The sequence below is a fragment of the Mesocricetus auratus genome, unplaced genomic scaffold (assembly GCF_017639785.1).
Source record: "Mesocricetus auratus isolate SY011 unplaced genomic scaffold, BCM_Maur_2.0 Super-Scaffold_100015, whole genome shotgun sequence".
In the NCBI taxonomy this organism is placed as follows: domain Eukaryota; kingdom Metazoa; phylum Chordata; class Mammalia; order Rodentia; family Cricetidae; genus Mesocricetus; species Mesocricetus auratus.
This window is the reverse complement of record NW_024429198.1, coordinates 54,593,733-54,611,409: the sequence shown is the minus strand read 5'-3', so window position 1 is coordinate 54,611,409 and position 17,677 is coordinate 54,593,733. Positions and strand designations below refer to the sequence as shown.

The window sequence follows — 17,677 nt, the reverse complement described above, 5'->3', positions numbered from 1 at the left end:
CAAAAGTGGTGCTTTTCTAAAATCCTAAGTCTGAGTCAAACAAATGCTTTGTAAATAAGTATTTGAGATTGGTGGGGAAAATCAAGCGTGATTGGCTAGTTGGCAGTGTACATGATGTATTTACTTACTTGTCTTGTTCTGGTATATACCCATGTGTCTGCATAAGTGTTTATTTGACTCACACTTCAATTAGAGCCTCATACTGGTTAATATATCTCTCAAGCTTCTTTTCATTTCATTTCTTTCTCGTCTTCTCTCTTTCTTCACAATTTGTTTGATGGAGAAACTGCCATGTTCTCCAACTGGACTTTTGCTGATGACACGCCTGTAGTGAGGCTTAACATTTTTGCTGGGACTTCATATTAATTCCTCACTCATCCTTCCTCGCCTCACTCTCCTAGGCCTCTCTCTTCCCAACCCAAAAGAGTATGAATGTCAAACCCAACACTGCAGATGGAGCAAGAAGTAGAGGCTGTTTTCAAAGTGGGCTTCCTAAGGCAGCCACACAAGTCAGAGGAGCCACAGATGAAGTGCGGGGCCCACCAGAGCAGAAGCTGCCCCTGTCTGAAGGAAGCAAAGTCCCATGGGGCTGGGAAGTTTCAGCACTAGAGAGAACCGGGGGGGGAGGCGGGGAGGGCGTTCCCTCGCTGACCTGGCATGTTAATCAGTTTAAAGCTGCCACCAGTAAGAACTAACATTTCACAGTGCCATGGGGGAGGGTGAAGGCAGGCCTCTTGTTTTGCTGAAGGACCCAGGTTGGACTCCAAGGACAAAAGGCACAGGCCCACAGAGCATCAGCCATGGAAGGACTCACCAGAGCAGAGCGATGTAAGTCACAGCCCTGTGGCAGGCAGCCCTGCCCCGCCCCCGTGGGGAGCAGCAGCGCGTGTGCTCTGCTGGTTTTCTAATAATGGGACACAGTTGGCCACAGGCTGCAGAGTAAAAAAAGACCTGACCTTAAATCCCAGCTCCTTCACTTAAAGCAGCATGGCCTTAGGCAACCGGCTTAACCTACCTATGCCTCAGTTTCCTTCTGTGCTCCCTGGCATTTCCTTGTCTGTCCACCTGCCACAGTTGCTGGGGACAGCGATAAATGAGATCTGACATGGAGGTCTACAGGACAGTCTCCAACACAAGCTCATTCCAGAGGAGCCCTGCCCCAGCTCCCCAAGTCTGCTGCCATTCTGTTCCAACTCAGATGCTTGCAAGGAGCCATGCGAGCACCTGCTGGATGTCTAGCTGGGTTACTGACATGGTCTGTAGCCAAGCATGAAGCAAAGCCAGCTGACCCATAAAGGGTTCAATCCCATGATCCCGATCTCAATAGCAAGGTTCCAACCAAGTAGCTAATTACAGTGGGCTTAGATTCAACCCTGCTTGGACTCGTAGCCATTCATAGAACATTCCTAAACAGCGTTGTCCTAAGATGCCAAGGTATAACCCACTTGCCAAGTTTACTAATGATCTCATCTTTGAAAAATCTCAATGTAATGTAGCAAACAGATGTGTCCCTTAAGAGGATTAAGGTGGAAATTCATTACGGCAATAATGCGAGTGGATTTGTGTTCTAAAACTAACACCTGTCAATCAATGTTTGGTGCACACCCCGTCTTAGCACGACTTAGCTTCTAGGTGCAACATAGAGAGAGGGGCCACCAGAGCATCACCTTCAGGAAGTTATCTAAAGAGAGAGAAGATGTGCAGTCGGGCGGTGATTAGTACTGGGATTACCCAAGCACCATCATAGGACACATGTTCTGATTCAGTAGATCCAGGAAGCCTGGGTGTTCAATTCAAACGGAAGACCGGGTGATGCCCACCTTGTGCCTGTAACAGATCTACTACTGGGGACCATTGGCTATTTTACAGCTGAGATGGCTGAGGCAATGTGGGTAGTCACAAAAACAAAGGTGTCAAGAAAGAATTAAACAGGGGACACTCAAGATGAGCCCCGTGATATGGGTACTGAGTACGGACAGACTTCCTGGGAGGAGAGCACTCGAGACGCTGGAGTCATTAAAGCTCCATTGAGCCAGAGCAGCATCAGAAGCTAACTCCGGGGCTTGGAACTCATGTGACCAGATGACTCCCATAGTTAGCCTGTCTTGTCCTGGCCTGAGTAGCCACGTGCTGTGTGGGTCCAATGAGACCTAGGACAGAGTGGCTGGAACAGCTCTGGTCTCTCTAGCATTTAGTACATGATGAAAAGGCTCCTGAATCAAACGACTCGGCAATCAGAAGTTACAATTGTGGGGGCTGGAGACATGGCTCGGAGGTTAAGAACACTTGTTCTTCATGCGGAAGACCTAGGTTAGATTCCTAGCACTCATACAGAGCTCACAGTTCTAGAATGCGCGTAACACACACACATGTGTGTGTGAGCAAAGGCCTCACACATAGGAAACATACTTTTAAAAGTCTAATTGCAAAGTCACAATTGCTATTTTGACATGCACATTAGTCATGACTCTTTTTATACAAACACTCCAAAGTCCCTGTCTTGTCTATCAAATGAGGAAAATGATTGCCCTTAGATTTGTTGTTGTTTGCTGTGTGTGTGGTGTGTGTGTTTGCGGAGGGGACCGTGGGCTCCCGTGTGCATGCAGAGGCTAGAGTTTGATATCAGGAGTCTTCTTCAGTCACTCGCCACTTTATTTTTTGAGACAGAGTCTCTCATTGAATCTGGAACTTACTGATTCAGCTACACTGGTGGCGAACAAGCCCCAAGGATCCTTTTGTCCCCAACATCCTGCACTCCTCCCCTTACCCACCCACTCCCCCACACACACGCACACACACATGCACACACCGTGCTGGGATCACAGGCATGCACTGCCGCACGTAGCTTTTTTTTTTAAGGTTCTGGGATCTTGAGCTCAGGTCACCACACTTATGTGACTATGTGATGAGCACTTCAGCTGAGCCATTTTCCCAGTCTCTCCTTGGATTCTGCTCATACCGGGGCTCCTGAAGCCAAGGCTTACACTCTGTATGTCTTTCTCTGTTTGTGGCCTACAGCATAAGGCTGAGGACACTGGGAGTGTACATGTGTGAATCCACCCTGTTCTGCCCCCTTCTACCTTCCAGAGTCCTCTCCCTCGAGCAAAGGCCCATCTCAGAACACCCCCCCCCCAGGAGAAGTGTTCCCTAAGCACTAGGAAGACTCACTGGTGACCTGGAAATCAGTGTGCCTACCCCATTCACAGAGTACTAACTACATGTTCCCACCTCTGACTAAGAACTCTACCCGGCCAGGAATTCTACAAGCCCTTCTATTTGAAACATCACCTGCCCCCCGGGCCAAAAGGTGCCTGGCACACAAAAATTGTTATGTTAGATGAACTTCTCAAGGTAATGGATGAGAAGGCCCAGAAAGTATAGCTTCCATCCTCACCCACCCATCTGCTCAGGGGGCAGAGCAGCACTGAGGTGTCCAGTCACACAGGCCGAGTTAGGCTCTCAGAGAGATCAGGTTACTTCATTGCTCTCTGCCTCTGTTCCTTTGCCTTTAAAACAGGGATAATAAAAGCCTTATTTCATGGAGCTGTGTGGTGTTAGGTTAGACCATGCACTAGGCCTCCAGGGAGCACGGGCTAAGGGCTCCAAGCTGACTCGATGTCTGTCATAGGTGGATCATCCAACTTTAAGATAATCGCTGGATAATGGGCTTGTGGTCCCTGCATTTGTGAGGCAGAGGCAGGAGGATCAAAACTTCAAGCATATCCTCAGACACGTAGCAAGTTCAAGGTTAGCTTGGGATATGGAAGACTCCCCCCAAAAAACAAATATTTTTTAATTGCTGGAAACTAACTAGCATCTTAAAGATATGAATGAACACATATCTGAATTCTGCTTGAAGAAACTCTGGTTGACGGTCAGATGCCTATGCTCTGGTGAGTGCATAAACTCACCAGAGTGTGTAAAAGCAAGTGGATATACTGCCAGGTCCTTGACCAAAAGAGTCTAAGACTGGTTAAAGGTTTTCTCTAAAACCTCTTCTTGTGTTTATTTCACAAAGTATACTTTAGAAAGTTCTAGAAGACAGTGCAACTGCTGTCCTCTGGCTTCTGGTGGGGGCCCAGGAGAGGGAAGGGGAACACCGGGATTTCCTGCCCCACCAGGAATACTAGATTAAGACTATGGAAACATAAAAACATACTTGAGTTTGGAGCCTGAAAGGTCAACCCATATGCAGTGTTTGAGATCCAAGGAAACCACTTCAAGGTCACAAGGCCACAATTACGAGGCTTCTGTGGCTCCAACAAAAGATCGCTGTAATCTGAGACCATGATGAATGGAATAACCATGAAGTAGAATACACTAGGAAAACTTTTAAGTGAATCCGCTGATGGAGAAGAGTGAGACCTTACTAAAATGACTCTGAGAAGCCTCTCCCTAGGTATGGTGCTCTGTGGTCAGAAAGAATCCAAGTACCGTAACTACGCCACCCTGAACCAGTACAGAAGGAATGAGAGGGATCTGCCCCACGCCTTACTCAAAAAAAAAAAAAAAAGTTATGTGGGATGGAGGGAGCATTGCGGAATTCTGAGCAGGAGGGTAACACCCCCAGACCCCCAGGTTCCCACACAGCCTCCTTTACTTTCACAACAAGTGGGCATCTAACAGAAAGCCGAAGGATTTTTTTCCAAAATCACTTTTGCTCTTGAAACTAAGGGTTCTCTCTCCTGAATGTTTGTCCATGATGATCCTCACAGAATTAATTATCTCTAAACTTTGATGTGGACCTAAGCAGAAAATACAGCAAGGAAGTAAACCCTGCAAGGTGCAGTCGGTCTGTGCAAGCGGGAGGAAGGGCTTTCCCGGAGAGCTAAATGATTAGCTTTCAATGCCGGCTCTTTACAATCACTTTGCAAGACGCCTGGCCTCCTTCAAAGGGTTAAAAAAGAAAGAAAAGACATGAAAAGAAAAGAAAACTCTAACGGGTGGACTGAGACGCCATTCTTCCCCGGGGACACTCATTTGGGGCTCCTGGGCCGAGGCTTTGTGAGCCTCTTGCCCGCGCCCCCGCCCTTCCTCCCACAGGGGCTGCTCCTCCAAGGTTCCTGAGGCCACCTGCTCCTCGGAAGAAAAAAAAAAAAAACGGGATAGTGTGAACACTATCGCAGAGCGCGCCCCTTGCCAGAGGGAGGAGGGGGAGGTGTTCCCGGAAAGCGTGCTTTGTCGCGAGGGTCGCCCAGCCGCCCGCAGTGCCAGGGAGGCCCAACAGAGCTTCTGGCCCCGGCATCACCCAGGGCTCTCTTCCAGAAAACCGAGTCCCGCGGCTCCCGGAACTCTTCCCGTGCCCGGCTCGGGGCCAGGCGAGGTACCCGAGCCGATCGCCCCGGCGTCCGAGCTGCACCCCGCCCACCAGGCCGAGCTAACGGAGAGGCCACGGAGATCCCGCTGCATCCCTCCTCCGGCGGGTATGGCACCTGCTGGGCCCCGCTCGTCCAAAGATGTGGGCTAGGACGTGGAGCTGTCCTTCCCGCCAGCCAGAGAGAGGCATGCGCCAGCCTCCGGGTGCTCCCGGCCCCTCTGCCTAACCCTCAATGGTATCTGCCCTTGGGCGCGTGTCCCCGGGGCCTCTGCCAGTCCAGCCGGTCCGCAGCGCCCCCACCCTGACAGGCACGGCTGCAGGGGTTGCGCCCCCAGCTCCCCACCTACCCCTCCGGATCTTACCTTGTGCGGCGCCCGCAGCAGCCGATGGACCCCGGCCAGCTGGGTGCCCAGAGCCAGGTCCTCGCGGAATGTGAACAGCGGTGGCCGGCTGGGCTCTGGGAAGTTGGTACTGTTGAAAGGATCGGTGTCGTCCAAGAACTGCACGCGACAAGCCAGCGTGGCCATGATGCATCCCTGCCCCGTGGGGCGCGGGCCCCAGCCAGGGTCAGCGGGCCGGGACGCCTGGTCTGCGCGAAGGGGAAGCCGCCACCGCCGCCACCGCCGCCGCCACCGCTAGCAGGCTCGCGGGCTCGCAGGCTACGGCGCGCCGGGCTGAAGCCCGGACTCCGGCCACCGGGGGGCGGGGCGGGGGCGGGGCTGCGCCCCCTCTCCCACCCCTCCCGCTCGGGCTCCTCCCCTGCTCGGTTTCCCCGGCACCCGGCCGGGCTTCCCCGACCTACGCGACCGCTGCAGGGACAGGGAAGGCGAGAGCCACAAGCGCAGCGTCCGCAGCCCTGCGCCTAGCAGGAACGCCCCTGCGCAGAGCCGGCTGCACGTGCGCCGGCCGCCCCGGGCCCCGCTGCACCAGCCCTGGAGCGCCGGCCCTGGACTGCGGACAAGGCGGTCCTCTGACTTCGCTTCCCCTGGGACAGGACGCAGCAAAACCCTTTGCGGATAAAGACGACAGGGCCGGCACCCTTCTGGGAACCCAGAGGCGAGGGAAGCAGCTCTCTGCAACCCGTGATTGGGACACAGCGATCCTGAGCCCCGGCAAGGACTCCAGGGAGGTTTGTGCCAGAGAGAGGAGGAGCTGGGGAGAAGAAGGGAATCCCAGCAGCTTTTCTTGAACCCAAGGGCATCAGGAGTGAGAGCTGAGAGGCTGCGAGACGAGACTCCACGACCTCAAAGCCGGGCCCGAGAGCACCCTAAGAGATATGGGTGAACCTATCCGTCATCACCACCCCCTGCTCAGTTAGGTCTTGGGAAGTTGTAACTGGACGGTCTGCGGCAGAGGAGGAGGAGAGCTTCTGGGCAGATCCGAACGATGAAAATGCGGGAAAGAATGGGGGGGGGTTCCCCCTCGCAACCCCGGGGCTTTGAGTGAAGCTTGACAGCCCGCCTTTCCAGCTTCTTCCAGGCTGGAGCCGCAATACTCCACGCCACAAATCCGGGCTCTCCTTGCTGTTCAGTGGCGACCTCTAACGCTTGCAGCGAGAACTAGCCGCCTTTTCCATTCCCAGGCTGCATTGCTGATTGCTGATCCCTCACTGTCGCCCTGATCCCAATATCCAGTGGTTCTTCACAGCCAAGGCAACTCCATAATGCGTCCCTCTCCCTTCTCTCTAGCTAAAGAGAACAGAAACTCCTGTCCTTACTTAGCAGCCTCACTCGCATCTCACGATGCCTTCTCTATGGACTCTTCACCACAAGTGTGTACGTCCTCCCGGAGATTTCTTTGGTGTCTCTACACAGTCTCTGATTCCTTCATCACTTGTCCTAGTATGTTTGGCTTGGTGGGAAGACGAGTATTTGAGACAGAAATGTGAGCCACGCGTGATGGTGCACGCCTTTTGATCCCAGCAAAGGCAGGCAGATCTCTGAGTTCGAGACCAGCCTGGTCTACAGAGCTAGTTCCAGGACAGCCAAGACTGTAATTCAGAGACCCAGTTTCTTAGAGAGAGAGAGAGAGAGAGAGAGAGAGAGAGAGAGAGAGAGAGAGAGAGAGAGAGAGAGAGAGAGAGAGAGAGAGAGAGAGAGAGAGAGACCCAATCTCAAAAAACAAGGGACAAGGGGAGGGGCGTTGATGAAGCCCACACTGGCCTCAAATTCACAATCCTCCTGTCTCAGCCTCTCCAGTGGCATGATGCACCCACCGCATGTGATTCACTTACACTTTCTTAGATTTTTGATGGTTAAGACTTACTGTAACGTGCGTGCATTTAGACTCATCATTGAAACATGCCTCTTGGGGGTGTCTTTCTTTAATGGTGTTTCCAGAAAAGTTTGAATGAGGAAAAGAAGACACACCCTATTGGTTGGAGTGATCCCATGGGCTCACACTAAGAGAAAATTGAGCACACATGCATTCCTGCGGCCACCTCACCCCAGCTGCACGCCTCCCCAGCAGTGAGGGACTAACTAGATCCTTTCTTTAACGATGAGCTCAAAGAAACCTTTCCCTCAAGTTTCTGTGTCCCGTGTTTTACCTCGCAACATGAGAGGGACTAACACAGTTTCCTCCTCTGTTTTTTTTTGGGGGGTGATATAAATATGTACCCTCCCTAGAAAGGGCAAGTTTTTGAGTGTCTTTTTCCAGTGTCTTTGTGCTTGGTGTGGTGTGGAAGTTTTGCAAAGATGGCAATGGCGACAGTCTCCCCATGCCTCCCGCGTTCCCCATTTCCCCCATACCACTCACACCCCCTTCACTTCCGCCAAACCCCACACACTCCTCTCATTTGCCCCACAATGGTCACATGACCCCGCTTCCTTCATGCCCTCCTGCCCCTCCACTTCCCCACGCCACTCATTCCCCATTCCTCCCACACTCACACCCCAAATTTCACCACACCCCTCACATTTCCATTCGTGCAAACCCCTTATACACCCACATTCCCCCACGCCCACCACGTCCCCCCATTTCCCCGACACCACTCATATTCCCCCCATTTCCCTAACACCCCTCACTCATACTCACCTGGTTTCCTCACTTGCTTTATAGCCCCCATTTCACTCATATACCTCATATTTCCCTGTTTCTCTCATACTCCTAAACTCCCCCATCTCCCCCACACCCCTCCATATTCTCCCCATTTCCCTCACTCTCTTCATACTTTCATAGCTTGGTCACTTCTCCTATTAACAGGTGAATCCTATTTCTCCGTTCCGCGATAGTTTTGTTTTTGTTTTTGAGACAAAGTCTTACTATGCAGTCCTGGCTGGCCTGGAACTCACAGCGATCCACCTGCCTCTGTCTACTGAATGCTGGAATTAAAGGCGTGCTCCACCATACCGACTCCCCATTCTTTGAGGTGGCTTCACTACTCGCTCTCAGAAGCGTGTGAGGAAGTAACAGTGTGTGACTTCTGAGAACAGACCTGAAGACTTTGCAAAACCTCCTCTCACCCTCAGAGAGCTCCAGCCTGAGACCACAGGCCAGGAGAGCAGTCTCCTCGAGGAAAAATGCTTCTGAGGGCTTCTGAAGATTAGAAAGATGCTTTTTATTCTATAGAGCAAGGAAACATTTACCTACAGTCATCTGGAATGAATAAAGCATATAGCCTGAAGCTAAGACGTTATCAAGGAAATCCCTAAAAATGTTCAAAGTACCTGTTGGGTGCTTCCAGCTGCACATATTAATTTGCAAGAAGGAAAGAACCTCTAAACTTAGAATTGTAAAATAATGCAATTTCTCACCCCCAGTCCTTTCAGACAGCAAAAGATTTTTAAATATATATCTTTTGTGTATTTTGCCTGCCTGTTATATCTGTGCACCAGCTGTGTGCAATACCTGTGGAGGCCAGAAGAGTGTGCCCAATCCCCTAAGTCTTGGGGCCTAAGAAATGAACTTTGTAAAATATATTCTAGAATGTATTGTTGGAGGCTGGAGGATGAATCAGCAGTTGCTCTCACAGAGGACCAGGGTTTGACGCATGAAATATATCTTAGTAAAGTTCACAGACAATCCACAGAGATTTTAAGGAACAAAAACACCTCCAGTTTAGACTGAAGAACTAGAAATTGTTCAAAAGTTAGAGAGCTCTGACCTCCAGCTTGAATGGGGAAGGACCAGCCACAGAAACTGCTTCTCTGAAAGGAGTTTGGGAAAACGAGGGTTGCACCACAGCTTGGAGCTGAGGGTCACAGAGAAGGATGAATTTAACCATCCCCAAGGGCAAGCCTGGGAGTGCAGAAACCAGTCACACGTGTCTCCAGCTCGCTCTCTAAGTGCAAGTGTGTGCTGGTGAGATTGTGCCCCAGGCCCAGCACTGACTACTGGGTACACAGAGAGCATGAACCTGACTTTATAAGAATTCAGGATGTGCTTCTCCTGAAAGGTCTCCTCGCCTGCGCGCACCTTCGGACAGTGGCTTCTTGGCCACTTTCCCAGCCTCGGGGTGCTGCCTGTGTCTCAGATCTGTGTCACACAGTGTATGGTCACTTTTGGTTGCTGCAATGAAACACTATGACTTAAAGAAGTATGGGCCTATTTTTGGCACATAGTTCCAGAGGGGGGTCCACAGTGGCAGGAGAGTCATGACAACAGGCAGCAGGAGTAGGAAGCTAGCTGATCACCTTTAATTTTTTAAGAACTGTGGTTTTCCCTCACTGCGGAAAAGTCCTCCTAGGAATTTCCACACACAGGAGAAATGAGGGTGAAGTGGGCTATAAACTCTCAAAGCCCACTCTCCACACCCCAGCAAGGCTCCGCCTGCTAAGGGTTGCATAACCCCTTCAAGCATTGCCACCAACGGGAGCCGAGCATTCAAACACACGCACCTTGGGGAAACAGTTCTCCTTCAACCACCACGCTTAGCTTGGGTTTTGACTGCGGTAGCTCTGTACTCCCAGGTACAGATATGTTTCGAGTCAACAGCTGTCACACAATACACCATCCCACTTGCCCTTGACTCTAGAGGTCATCGTTTCAGCTGGGCTCAGCAGTGTCACTCCTGCTGTGGCTGTCATCTGCAAGCATCACTGGAGCCAAGCCATTAAAGTCGCCTCCCGCCATGTCTGAGGGGTATCTGCTGAGTGTCCGCTGGTTGGTATGGAGGCCTTCTGTGAGACAGCTCATCTCTGTTCCATGCGGTGTCTCATGGAAAGCTGGACCGGTGTTCCTCACGTGAAGTCTGCAGACCGGGGCAGATTCTAAGACTCGAAGGCAGGTGCTGTACAGGGTCTCAATCCCTGGACTCGGAATGGAGCTGCAGCTTATGATACAACTCAGCAGGTAAATCAATTGCCAAACCTTATCGCCTGTGTTGTCTCCCTGTAGCTACACAGTGGAAGACAGGAATCAGCTCCCGCAGGCTGTCTTCTGACTTCTGCACACTCAGGCACGCACAAAAATAAATAAATAAATAAATAAAACAAAAAGTCACAGTGTCCATTTGACAACTTTTGAGAGAGTTGGACACAAGGTCAATCAGAGCCACCCCTGACTCAGAAACTGGCTCCTGGCTTCTGCCCCTGCAGAGATAAACAGACTTGAGGACCCCAAGATAAGGAACTGCTACAGTCATTGTTTCCACAGTCAAATATGTGCTATACAATCCTAGATGCATACCGCTCTCTATAGACACAGTCTGGGCACATGTATGGGGTCACACATATACATACACACAAAGGGAAGGGGTGAATAGGAGCAGGCTGGACCAGTCAGTTCAAAGCTACACACATGAAGGGGGAAAAAAAGCAGAGACCTAAGGAAAACAGACCCCAAAAGACGAGTGCATGCTAAGTAGAGAAGTAAGGTGCTGAAGCAATAATTCAGGAAGCCACCTCTGAAGGATTCCACCGCCAGCAGTGCAATTTCCCCCAGAGTCCAAAAACGCTGTCACTCGGGTTTGAGATTTGCTGACCCAGTTTGACCTAGCACTCAGAATCCGGGAAGAAAAGGCTGTACTTACCTAATGCTGCCACCAGGTGGTAGACTTGGCTCGACGTCAGCGGTTTAAGACACTGTACTACACACTGAAGTCACCTTTAATTTTATAAGAACTGTGGTTTTCCTCCACTTTCAGATGAGATTTAGAGATGCTCTTTCACTTACACAGAGAAAGTATTATCTTTATCTGCCACGATTTTAAACTGGGGGCTTGTGAAGTGAAGTATGTCGCTGTCGATTCTGCTGGCGCAAAAGAGGGGGATTAAAAAGAGACTGGAGGAGGCTGGCCGTGGGGCCTAGCTTCCCTTCTGCCTCCGCATGCTCCCTGAACTGCTCTGTGACAGAGGGACTCCGCCTGGCTCAGAAATCCCAGGTGCTTGAAACAATACAGACCAAAGAAGGTTTGGGCTGCTACCAGGTCCCTGAGGATCCTCAAGTCCCAAGCAAGATTTCAATCCCCACAGTGGGTCACTGGGTCCTCTAGACCCTGAAGCCTACACTTTCTCTCCTTGGTGACCCACCGCCTCTGCATTAGCTACTTGTAGGCGGAGTTTTTCATCGGGAACCATTGGCTCCCAAATAACCACGCGGAGACTCCTTATAAATTACGAAATCTGGGCTGATAGCTTAAACTTGTTCTTAGCTAACTCTTAGAGCTTAAATTAACCCATTTCTATTCATCTGTGTGCTGCCCCAAGGCTCGTTTGCTCATCCACTTTCCATGCTGCTCTTTCCAAGTTTGGCTGGTGACCCTCAGATTCCGCCCTTGTTCCCAGCATTCTCTCTGCCCTGAAAATCCTGCCTAGCTACTGGCCAGTTAGCTTCTTTATGAAACCAATCACATACATTCACACCATGTAAAGGAATAGCCCACAGCTACTTGTCTTGTTGGCGAGACAAAATGCACAACAAAAGCCATTTAAGAAAATTAGCATTTATTTGGGTTTATAAAATCCACGTGGCACAGGAAAAAAATAGAAAGGTGTGAGACAACTGGTGTATCACATCCAGTCGGAAAGCAGAGATGAATGTTGGTGCTAAGCTCACTTTCTGCCTTTTGTTTAGTCCAGAACCCCAGCCTATGGGATGGTGCCACCCACATATGGGGTAGACACACCACCCATTAACCTAGGCAATCCCACACAGGTGTGTCCAGAGGTTGTCTCCAAGGTAACCCCAGATCCTGTCAGGTTGACAGCTTAAGCCATCACAACTGCACTATGCATCAGGGAGAGGTGGCAAAAATAGGACCAACTGGTTCTGATAGCATCGTCTAATGAAGGCACTGTCACTCCGGACAGCCAACACCACTTTCAGACACGCTTGAGGCCCTTGAGACCAGAGACAGCTGTAGGCAGAAAAGAACAGGTAAACTGAAGCTTGGACAGGTGATGGCACTGTCCTGTCCATCTCCAGGGGACTTTCTTCCCCACCCACCCCCCAGGCTATTCTCACCTCTCCTAGATGCCGCCCTGTCCCTGGACTGCTGTTCAAAGCACCATCGTCTGATTGGCCGACAGGAACCACCAGGCCCACTGAGCTTGTCCTGTTGATGCAGCGGGATATGCCGCTGGGGAGAAAACACTCATAGGGGCTTATTCTTTTTTTTTTTTTTTTTTTTTTTTTTTTTTTGGTTTTTCGAGGCAGGGTTTCTCTGTATTGTTTTGGAGCCTATCCTGGAACTCGCTCTGTAGACCAGGCTGGCCTGGAACTCACAGAGATCCGCCTGCCTCTGCCTCCTGAGTGCTGGGATTAAAGGCATGTGCCACCACCGCCCGGCGAGGGGCTTATTCTTACTCATGTGCGTCTGAAGCAAAGCCACTTGCTATGAAGCAACAGTGATCAGAGCACAAATTCTAGACCTCACCCCTCGGATCTCAGCCCCTGGGGTCTCAGAACTCAGCCCCTCAGACCTCAGCCTCTGGGACCTCAGGCCTATCACTTACCAGTTCTGAGAGCCTGAATCAAGCGACTAATCTTGACCTAAGCCTCCTCATCTATAAACAGACAGGAGGCTAGTAAGTTCTTCAAAAGGATCACGTGATTCGACCCACCTGCAGTGCTCAGACTGTTGCCCACCATCACGACGACGACTTGGCATTTGACCACGGCAGGAAGGAGGACACCTGGCTCTGATTTGATCTCTGCTCAGGGAAGAGGGCACCTGGTTCTGATTTGATCTCTGCTCAGGGAAGAGGGCGCCTGGCTCTGATTTGATCTCTGCCGGGCACCTCTCCCATCACACCTTCACCAGGCCATTTTGCCCACCGTGGGGCGCTCAGGGGAATTAAGTTAGACCCGTGAGGTGTACAGCAGAGGGCTTGCTTGTGTTATTCATTCACAAACGTTAGCAAGTGTGTCTTTGGAGATGAAAGCACACACTTGCAATGTGCAAAGACACACTCTCTAGCTGGGCGGTCTGTGCAATGTGTCAACACACTTCATCTTATAAAATCAAAACACATGCGCAGCCATAATATATAACCTTTTTAGAAATTGCTACACTAAGTTTGATACTTTTTCAAGAATTTCAGGATTTATGTTTATTCATGAAAGGATTCTCAGAATAATTCTCAGAAATAGCTACATCAACAAGACATATTAGACAGCCGGAAAAAAAAATACTAGTGACAAAAAAGATACATATGTCAAAAAGCCCCAGTCCATCAAAAAGATGTAGAAGTCAGGTGTGGTGACATGAGCCTATAATCCTAGCACCTGGGAAGCAGAGGCAGGCAGATCTCCATGAATTCAAGAGCAGCCTGCTCTACAGAATAAGTTCTAGGCCAGCCAGGGACACACAGTGAAACCCCGTCTAAAAATGAAAAACTAAGGGGAAAAAAACATAGAAATCTTAAGTGTTAACACACATCCATACATAAATAAGTAAAGAAACCTTCAAAATATATAAATCAAGTTGGTTATGATATGGTGGAACATTCCAGCACTTGGGAGGTGAAGGCCAGAAAATCAAGCCAGCCTGAGAGACAGAAAACCCTGTCCCAACCCCTGCCACCAAAAATATATAGATTGAAAACTAGGCAGTACACTCTAGGTACTACAAGCCTGCTGACCTTTTGTAATGTTGCAATGTACTCAATAAACTTTTTGCTTTTGGTTTTTTGAGACAGGGTCCTTCTGTGTAGCCTTGGAGCTCACTCATGTAGACCAGGCTGGCCTCAAACTCACAGAGATCTGCCTGCCTCTGGCACGCAAGTGCTGGGATTAAAAGTGTGTGCCAGCACCACCACCACCACCACCTGGCCCTATAAACCACGTAAAAAGGGGCGGGGCATGAAAGTGCCTCAGCAGGTAAAGGCACTTGCCACCAAACCTGACACCTGAGTTTGATCTCCAGGATCCACAAGGTAGAAAGACCCAACTCTCACACGAGGAAAAAAACCCACAACAACAACAACTTAATCTTCTGAGTCTCATGAAAAATTTCATCGACTATTACTGCTCATTCTTTGGATATGGGAGATGTGAGGGAGCCTTGTTTGGTGTGGGCATTAATGTCCTCTGCTGAGCCTGGTCAGTGACGGTGAGCAGAGAGGTCAGAGGGCAATGAACAAGAGTGGGCTCAACCTCCAAAGGCAAAGAGCAGTGTTCGTTCTAAAGCTAAGATCCGCTGAATCAAGTTGCAGGTCTCAGTAAGGGTAGGCAGCGCTGTAAAGAGGAACTTTAATGCTCTCTGGGGAAGAAATGATAGGAGATGACGCTCGCGTGTTTCTGGGAAGCAGGAGAGTCAGGACACTCCACACTCTCTCAACACAGGGAGCACCTCGGATCCCACGGACAGGAAACATGGAGAGGATAAATCCAAGGACTCATGCATCAGGTACACACCAAAGTTCACCTGTGAGCGAGGCAATAGTCACAAGACAAGCCACATTAGTTTAAAAGTTAAAACCATTTGTAGCATGCTTTTAACCCCAGCATTCCAGAATGCAGAGGTGTGTGCTCATGTGTGTACAGGTGCACACGTGTGCATGTGGGAACCAGAGGACAACCCTGGCTGCCGTCTCTCAGATGCTGTCCACCTTGTTTACTGACAGGGTCCCTCAGAGTTCTGTTGCTCACCAGGCAGCGCAGGCCGGCTGGAAAGCCCCAGAAGTCCGCCTTCCCAGCTCTGGGATTATAAATGTGTGTCAAGGTGTCCAGCTTTTATTCTTTTTCAGTGTGTGTGTGTGAGAGAGAGAGAGAGACAGACAGACAGACAGACAGACAGACAGACAGACAGACAGACACAGAGACAGAGAGAGAGATTGTGCTCTTAAGCTTACATGGCATGCCCTTTCCAGGCTGAGCTATCTCCCCAGCGTATTTACTTAGTATTTATTTGAGACAGGACCTCGTGTAATCCAGGCAACCTCAAACTCTCTATGTCACCATGAATGTCCTTGAGCCTTTCTGGGGATCTCCGAGTTGTCACCATACCTTGCTTCAAGAAAGCTTTAATGCAGCCTAACTGGAATTCTTCGCAAAGTCTTAACAGAATATGAAATGCTAAAAATAAACACTTCTAGTGAATCAATATAGTAGACACTCGGTTCTTGTAATCAAGAATCTACAAACTGAGTCATTTTAACCCCTGAGAAGATGACCTGTGGGCCTGGTGTCGTGAACTTTACTGAGCCCTCTCAGCAGATCCTCTACCCACGAGCTATCTGACCTTTTCAGATAGCTGATCTTTGTGGTGAAGAAAATCGTCATCGGGATAGTAGAATGATTTTTTTTCTTGAAGTGGTAGGAATGGGAACCAGACACAGGTGCATGCCAGGTGAGTGAACACTCTACCACTGAGCCACAACCCAGCCCCGTTATCTTTACATTCCTTCTATCCTCAATAAGATCTGAGAAAATTAAAGTGCTCATAATAAAGTAATCGGGAAGCATGGGCAAGCTTGAGACCTTGAAGAGCATTCACTGTGGGAAGCATAGCAGACCTCCAATCGGTATAGTTATGCGGCAACGGCATGCCAAGATCTTAAGATGGGTGGCCCGTTGTGTACACACACCTACCTTTCTCTGCCGGCTCTCGGAGAGCCTCTGGAAGACATCTTGGTTCCGCTGCCCTGTTTGCTGGTCGATACAGATCATCTGACACCTGTGACAAGGCCCCAGAACCTGGCAGAGGAGAAGGGAACCATGAATCGGTACAGGAGACAGCTTCCTGAACATAACTCCAGTGGCACAGACACTAAGATCGGCAATTAATACATGGGACCTCCTGAAACTGAGAAGCTTCTGTAAGGCAAAGGACACAGTCAGCAAGACAAAAAGGCAGCCCACAGAATGGGAAAAGACATTCACTAACACCACATCTGACAGAGGGCTGACCTCCAAAATTTACAAAGAACTCAAGAAGCAGGTCTCCAAAACACCAAAGGATCCAATTAAAAAGTGGGCTACAGAACTAAATAGAGAGTTTTCAATAGAGGAGTCTAAAATGGCTGAGAGGCACTTGAGAAAGTGCTCAACATCCCTAGCCATCCGGGAAATGCAAATCAAAACAACTCTCAGATACCATCTCACTCCTGTCAGAATGGCTAAAATCAAAAACACCGAAGACAATTTATGCTGGAGAGGATGTGGAGAAAGGGGAACACTCCTCCACTGCTGGTGGGAGTGCCAACTTGTACAGCCACTTTGGAAATCAGTATGGAGATTCCTCAGGAAAATGGGACTCAGTCTACCACAAGATCCAGCAATTTCACTATTAGGCATATACATGGTGGAGTCACATACATATGGGCAACCCCTGAACACAGAAGTGCCCCCCCTTTGCAGCACTCTCTGGGGTTGCTGGCTGAAAGGAGTGGACGACAGTCTTGATGGTTCCTAGAGGTGGGAGAGATCTGCAAAGTCAGACAGAAGCCAGCACTGAGCCAGGCCCCGTACGCTTTGAGCCCCGCCATCCACATAGAGACTTAACCTACAAAGACGCAGAGGTACAAACACAGGACCACGAGCAGGGATCTGTCCTCCTATTGCTGACAGTGTGGAAAATTTGTGTCTTAGGCATCACTTTTGTGCTGTTGAAGATACCGTATCTATGTGACGGTTGTCACAAGAATTAAAATTAATCTACCAGGATCTGGTGCTGTGGCTCAGGGAGCTACGTGCTTGCCTGTATGCGTGAAGCCCAGGGCTCCATTCCCAACACTGCATAAACCAGATGTGGGGATGCGCACCTGCGGTCCCAGCACTCAGCGGGATCAGAAACTCAAGTTCATCTTCAGCCACGCAGCAAGTCTGATGCTTGCCCGAACTACACAGTACTCTTTTAAAAAAAAAATCACAAGGGCCTTTAAATAAAATGGGTAAATAGTCACATTTTGTAATTGAGGCAGAATGCAGAGTATATGTGTATTTTATACATCTACAGATACGCATACCTACGCACAG

General features: G+C 49.8%; 2 protein-coding genes across 11 annotated transcripts in view; both read right to left on the bottom strand.

Annotated features, from left to right (window-relative positions):
• The window catches only part of Fhod3 (formin homology 2 domain containing 3), a 419,361-nt gene extending 413,510 nt beyond the window's left edge, over positions 1–5,851 (bottom strand). For all 8 annotated transcript variants that reach the window (XM_040757956.1, XM_013124838.3, XM_040757957.1 and 5 more), the window contains exon 1: positions 5,680–5,851. In XM_040757956.1, the coding sequence (XP_040613890.1) occupies positions 5,680–5,844 (165 nt within the window). In that variant the 5' untranslated portion in view covers positions 5,845–5,851. The remainder of the gene's footprint in view (positions 1–5,679) is intronic.
• A 6,333-nt stretch (positions 5,852–12,184) lies between these two features.
• Positions 12,185–17,677, bottom strand: part of Mocos (molybdenum cofactor sulfurase) — a 48,807-nt gene continuing 43,314 nt past the window's right edge. The window contains exons 14-17 of one of the 3 annotated variants that reach the window (XM_040757954.1): positions 16,292–16,396; positions 13,213–15,125; positions 12,722–12,836; positions 12,185–12,639 (exon numbers count right to left, since the gene is read on the bottom strand). In XM_040757954.1, coding sequence (XP_040613888.1) covers positions 15,015–15,125; positions 16,292–16,396 — 216 coding nt within the window. In that variant the 3' untranslated portion in view covers positions 12,185–12,639; positions 12,722–12,836; positions 13,213–15,014. The remainder of the gene's footprint in view (positions 12,640–12,721; positions 12,837–13,212; positions 15,126–16,291; positions 16,397–17,677) is intronic. The other 2 variants (XM_040757952.1, XM_040757953.1) reach the window with 2 other exon arrangements.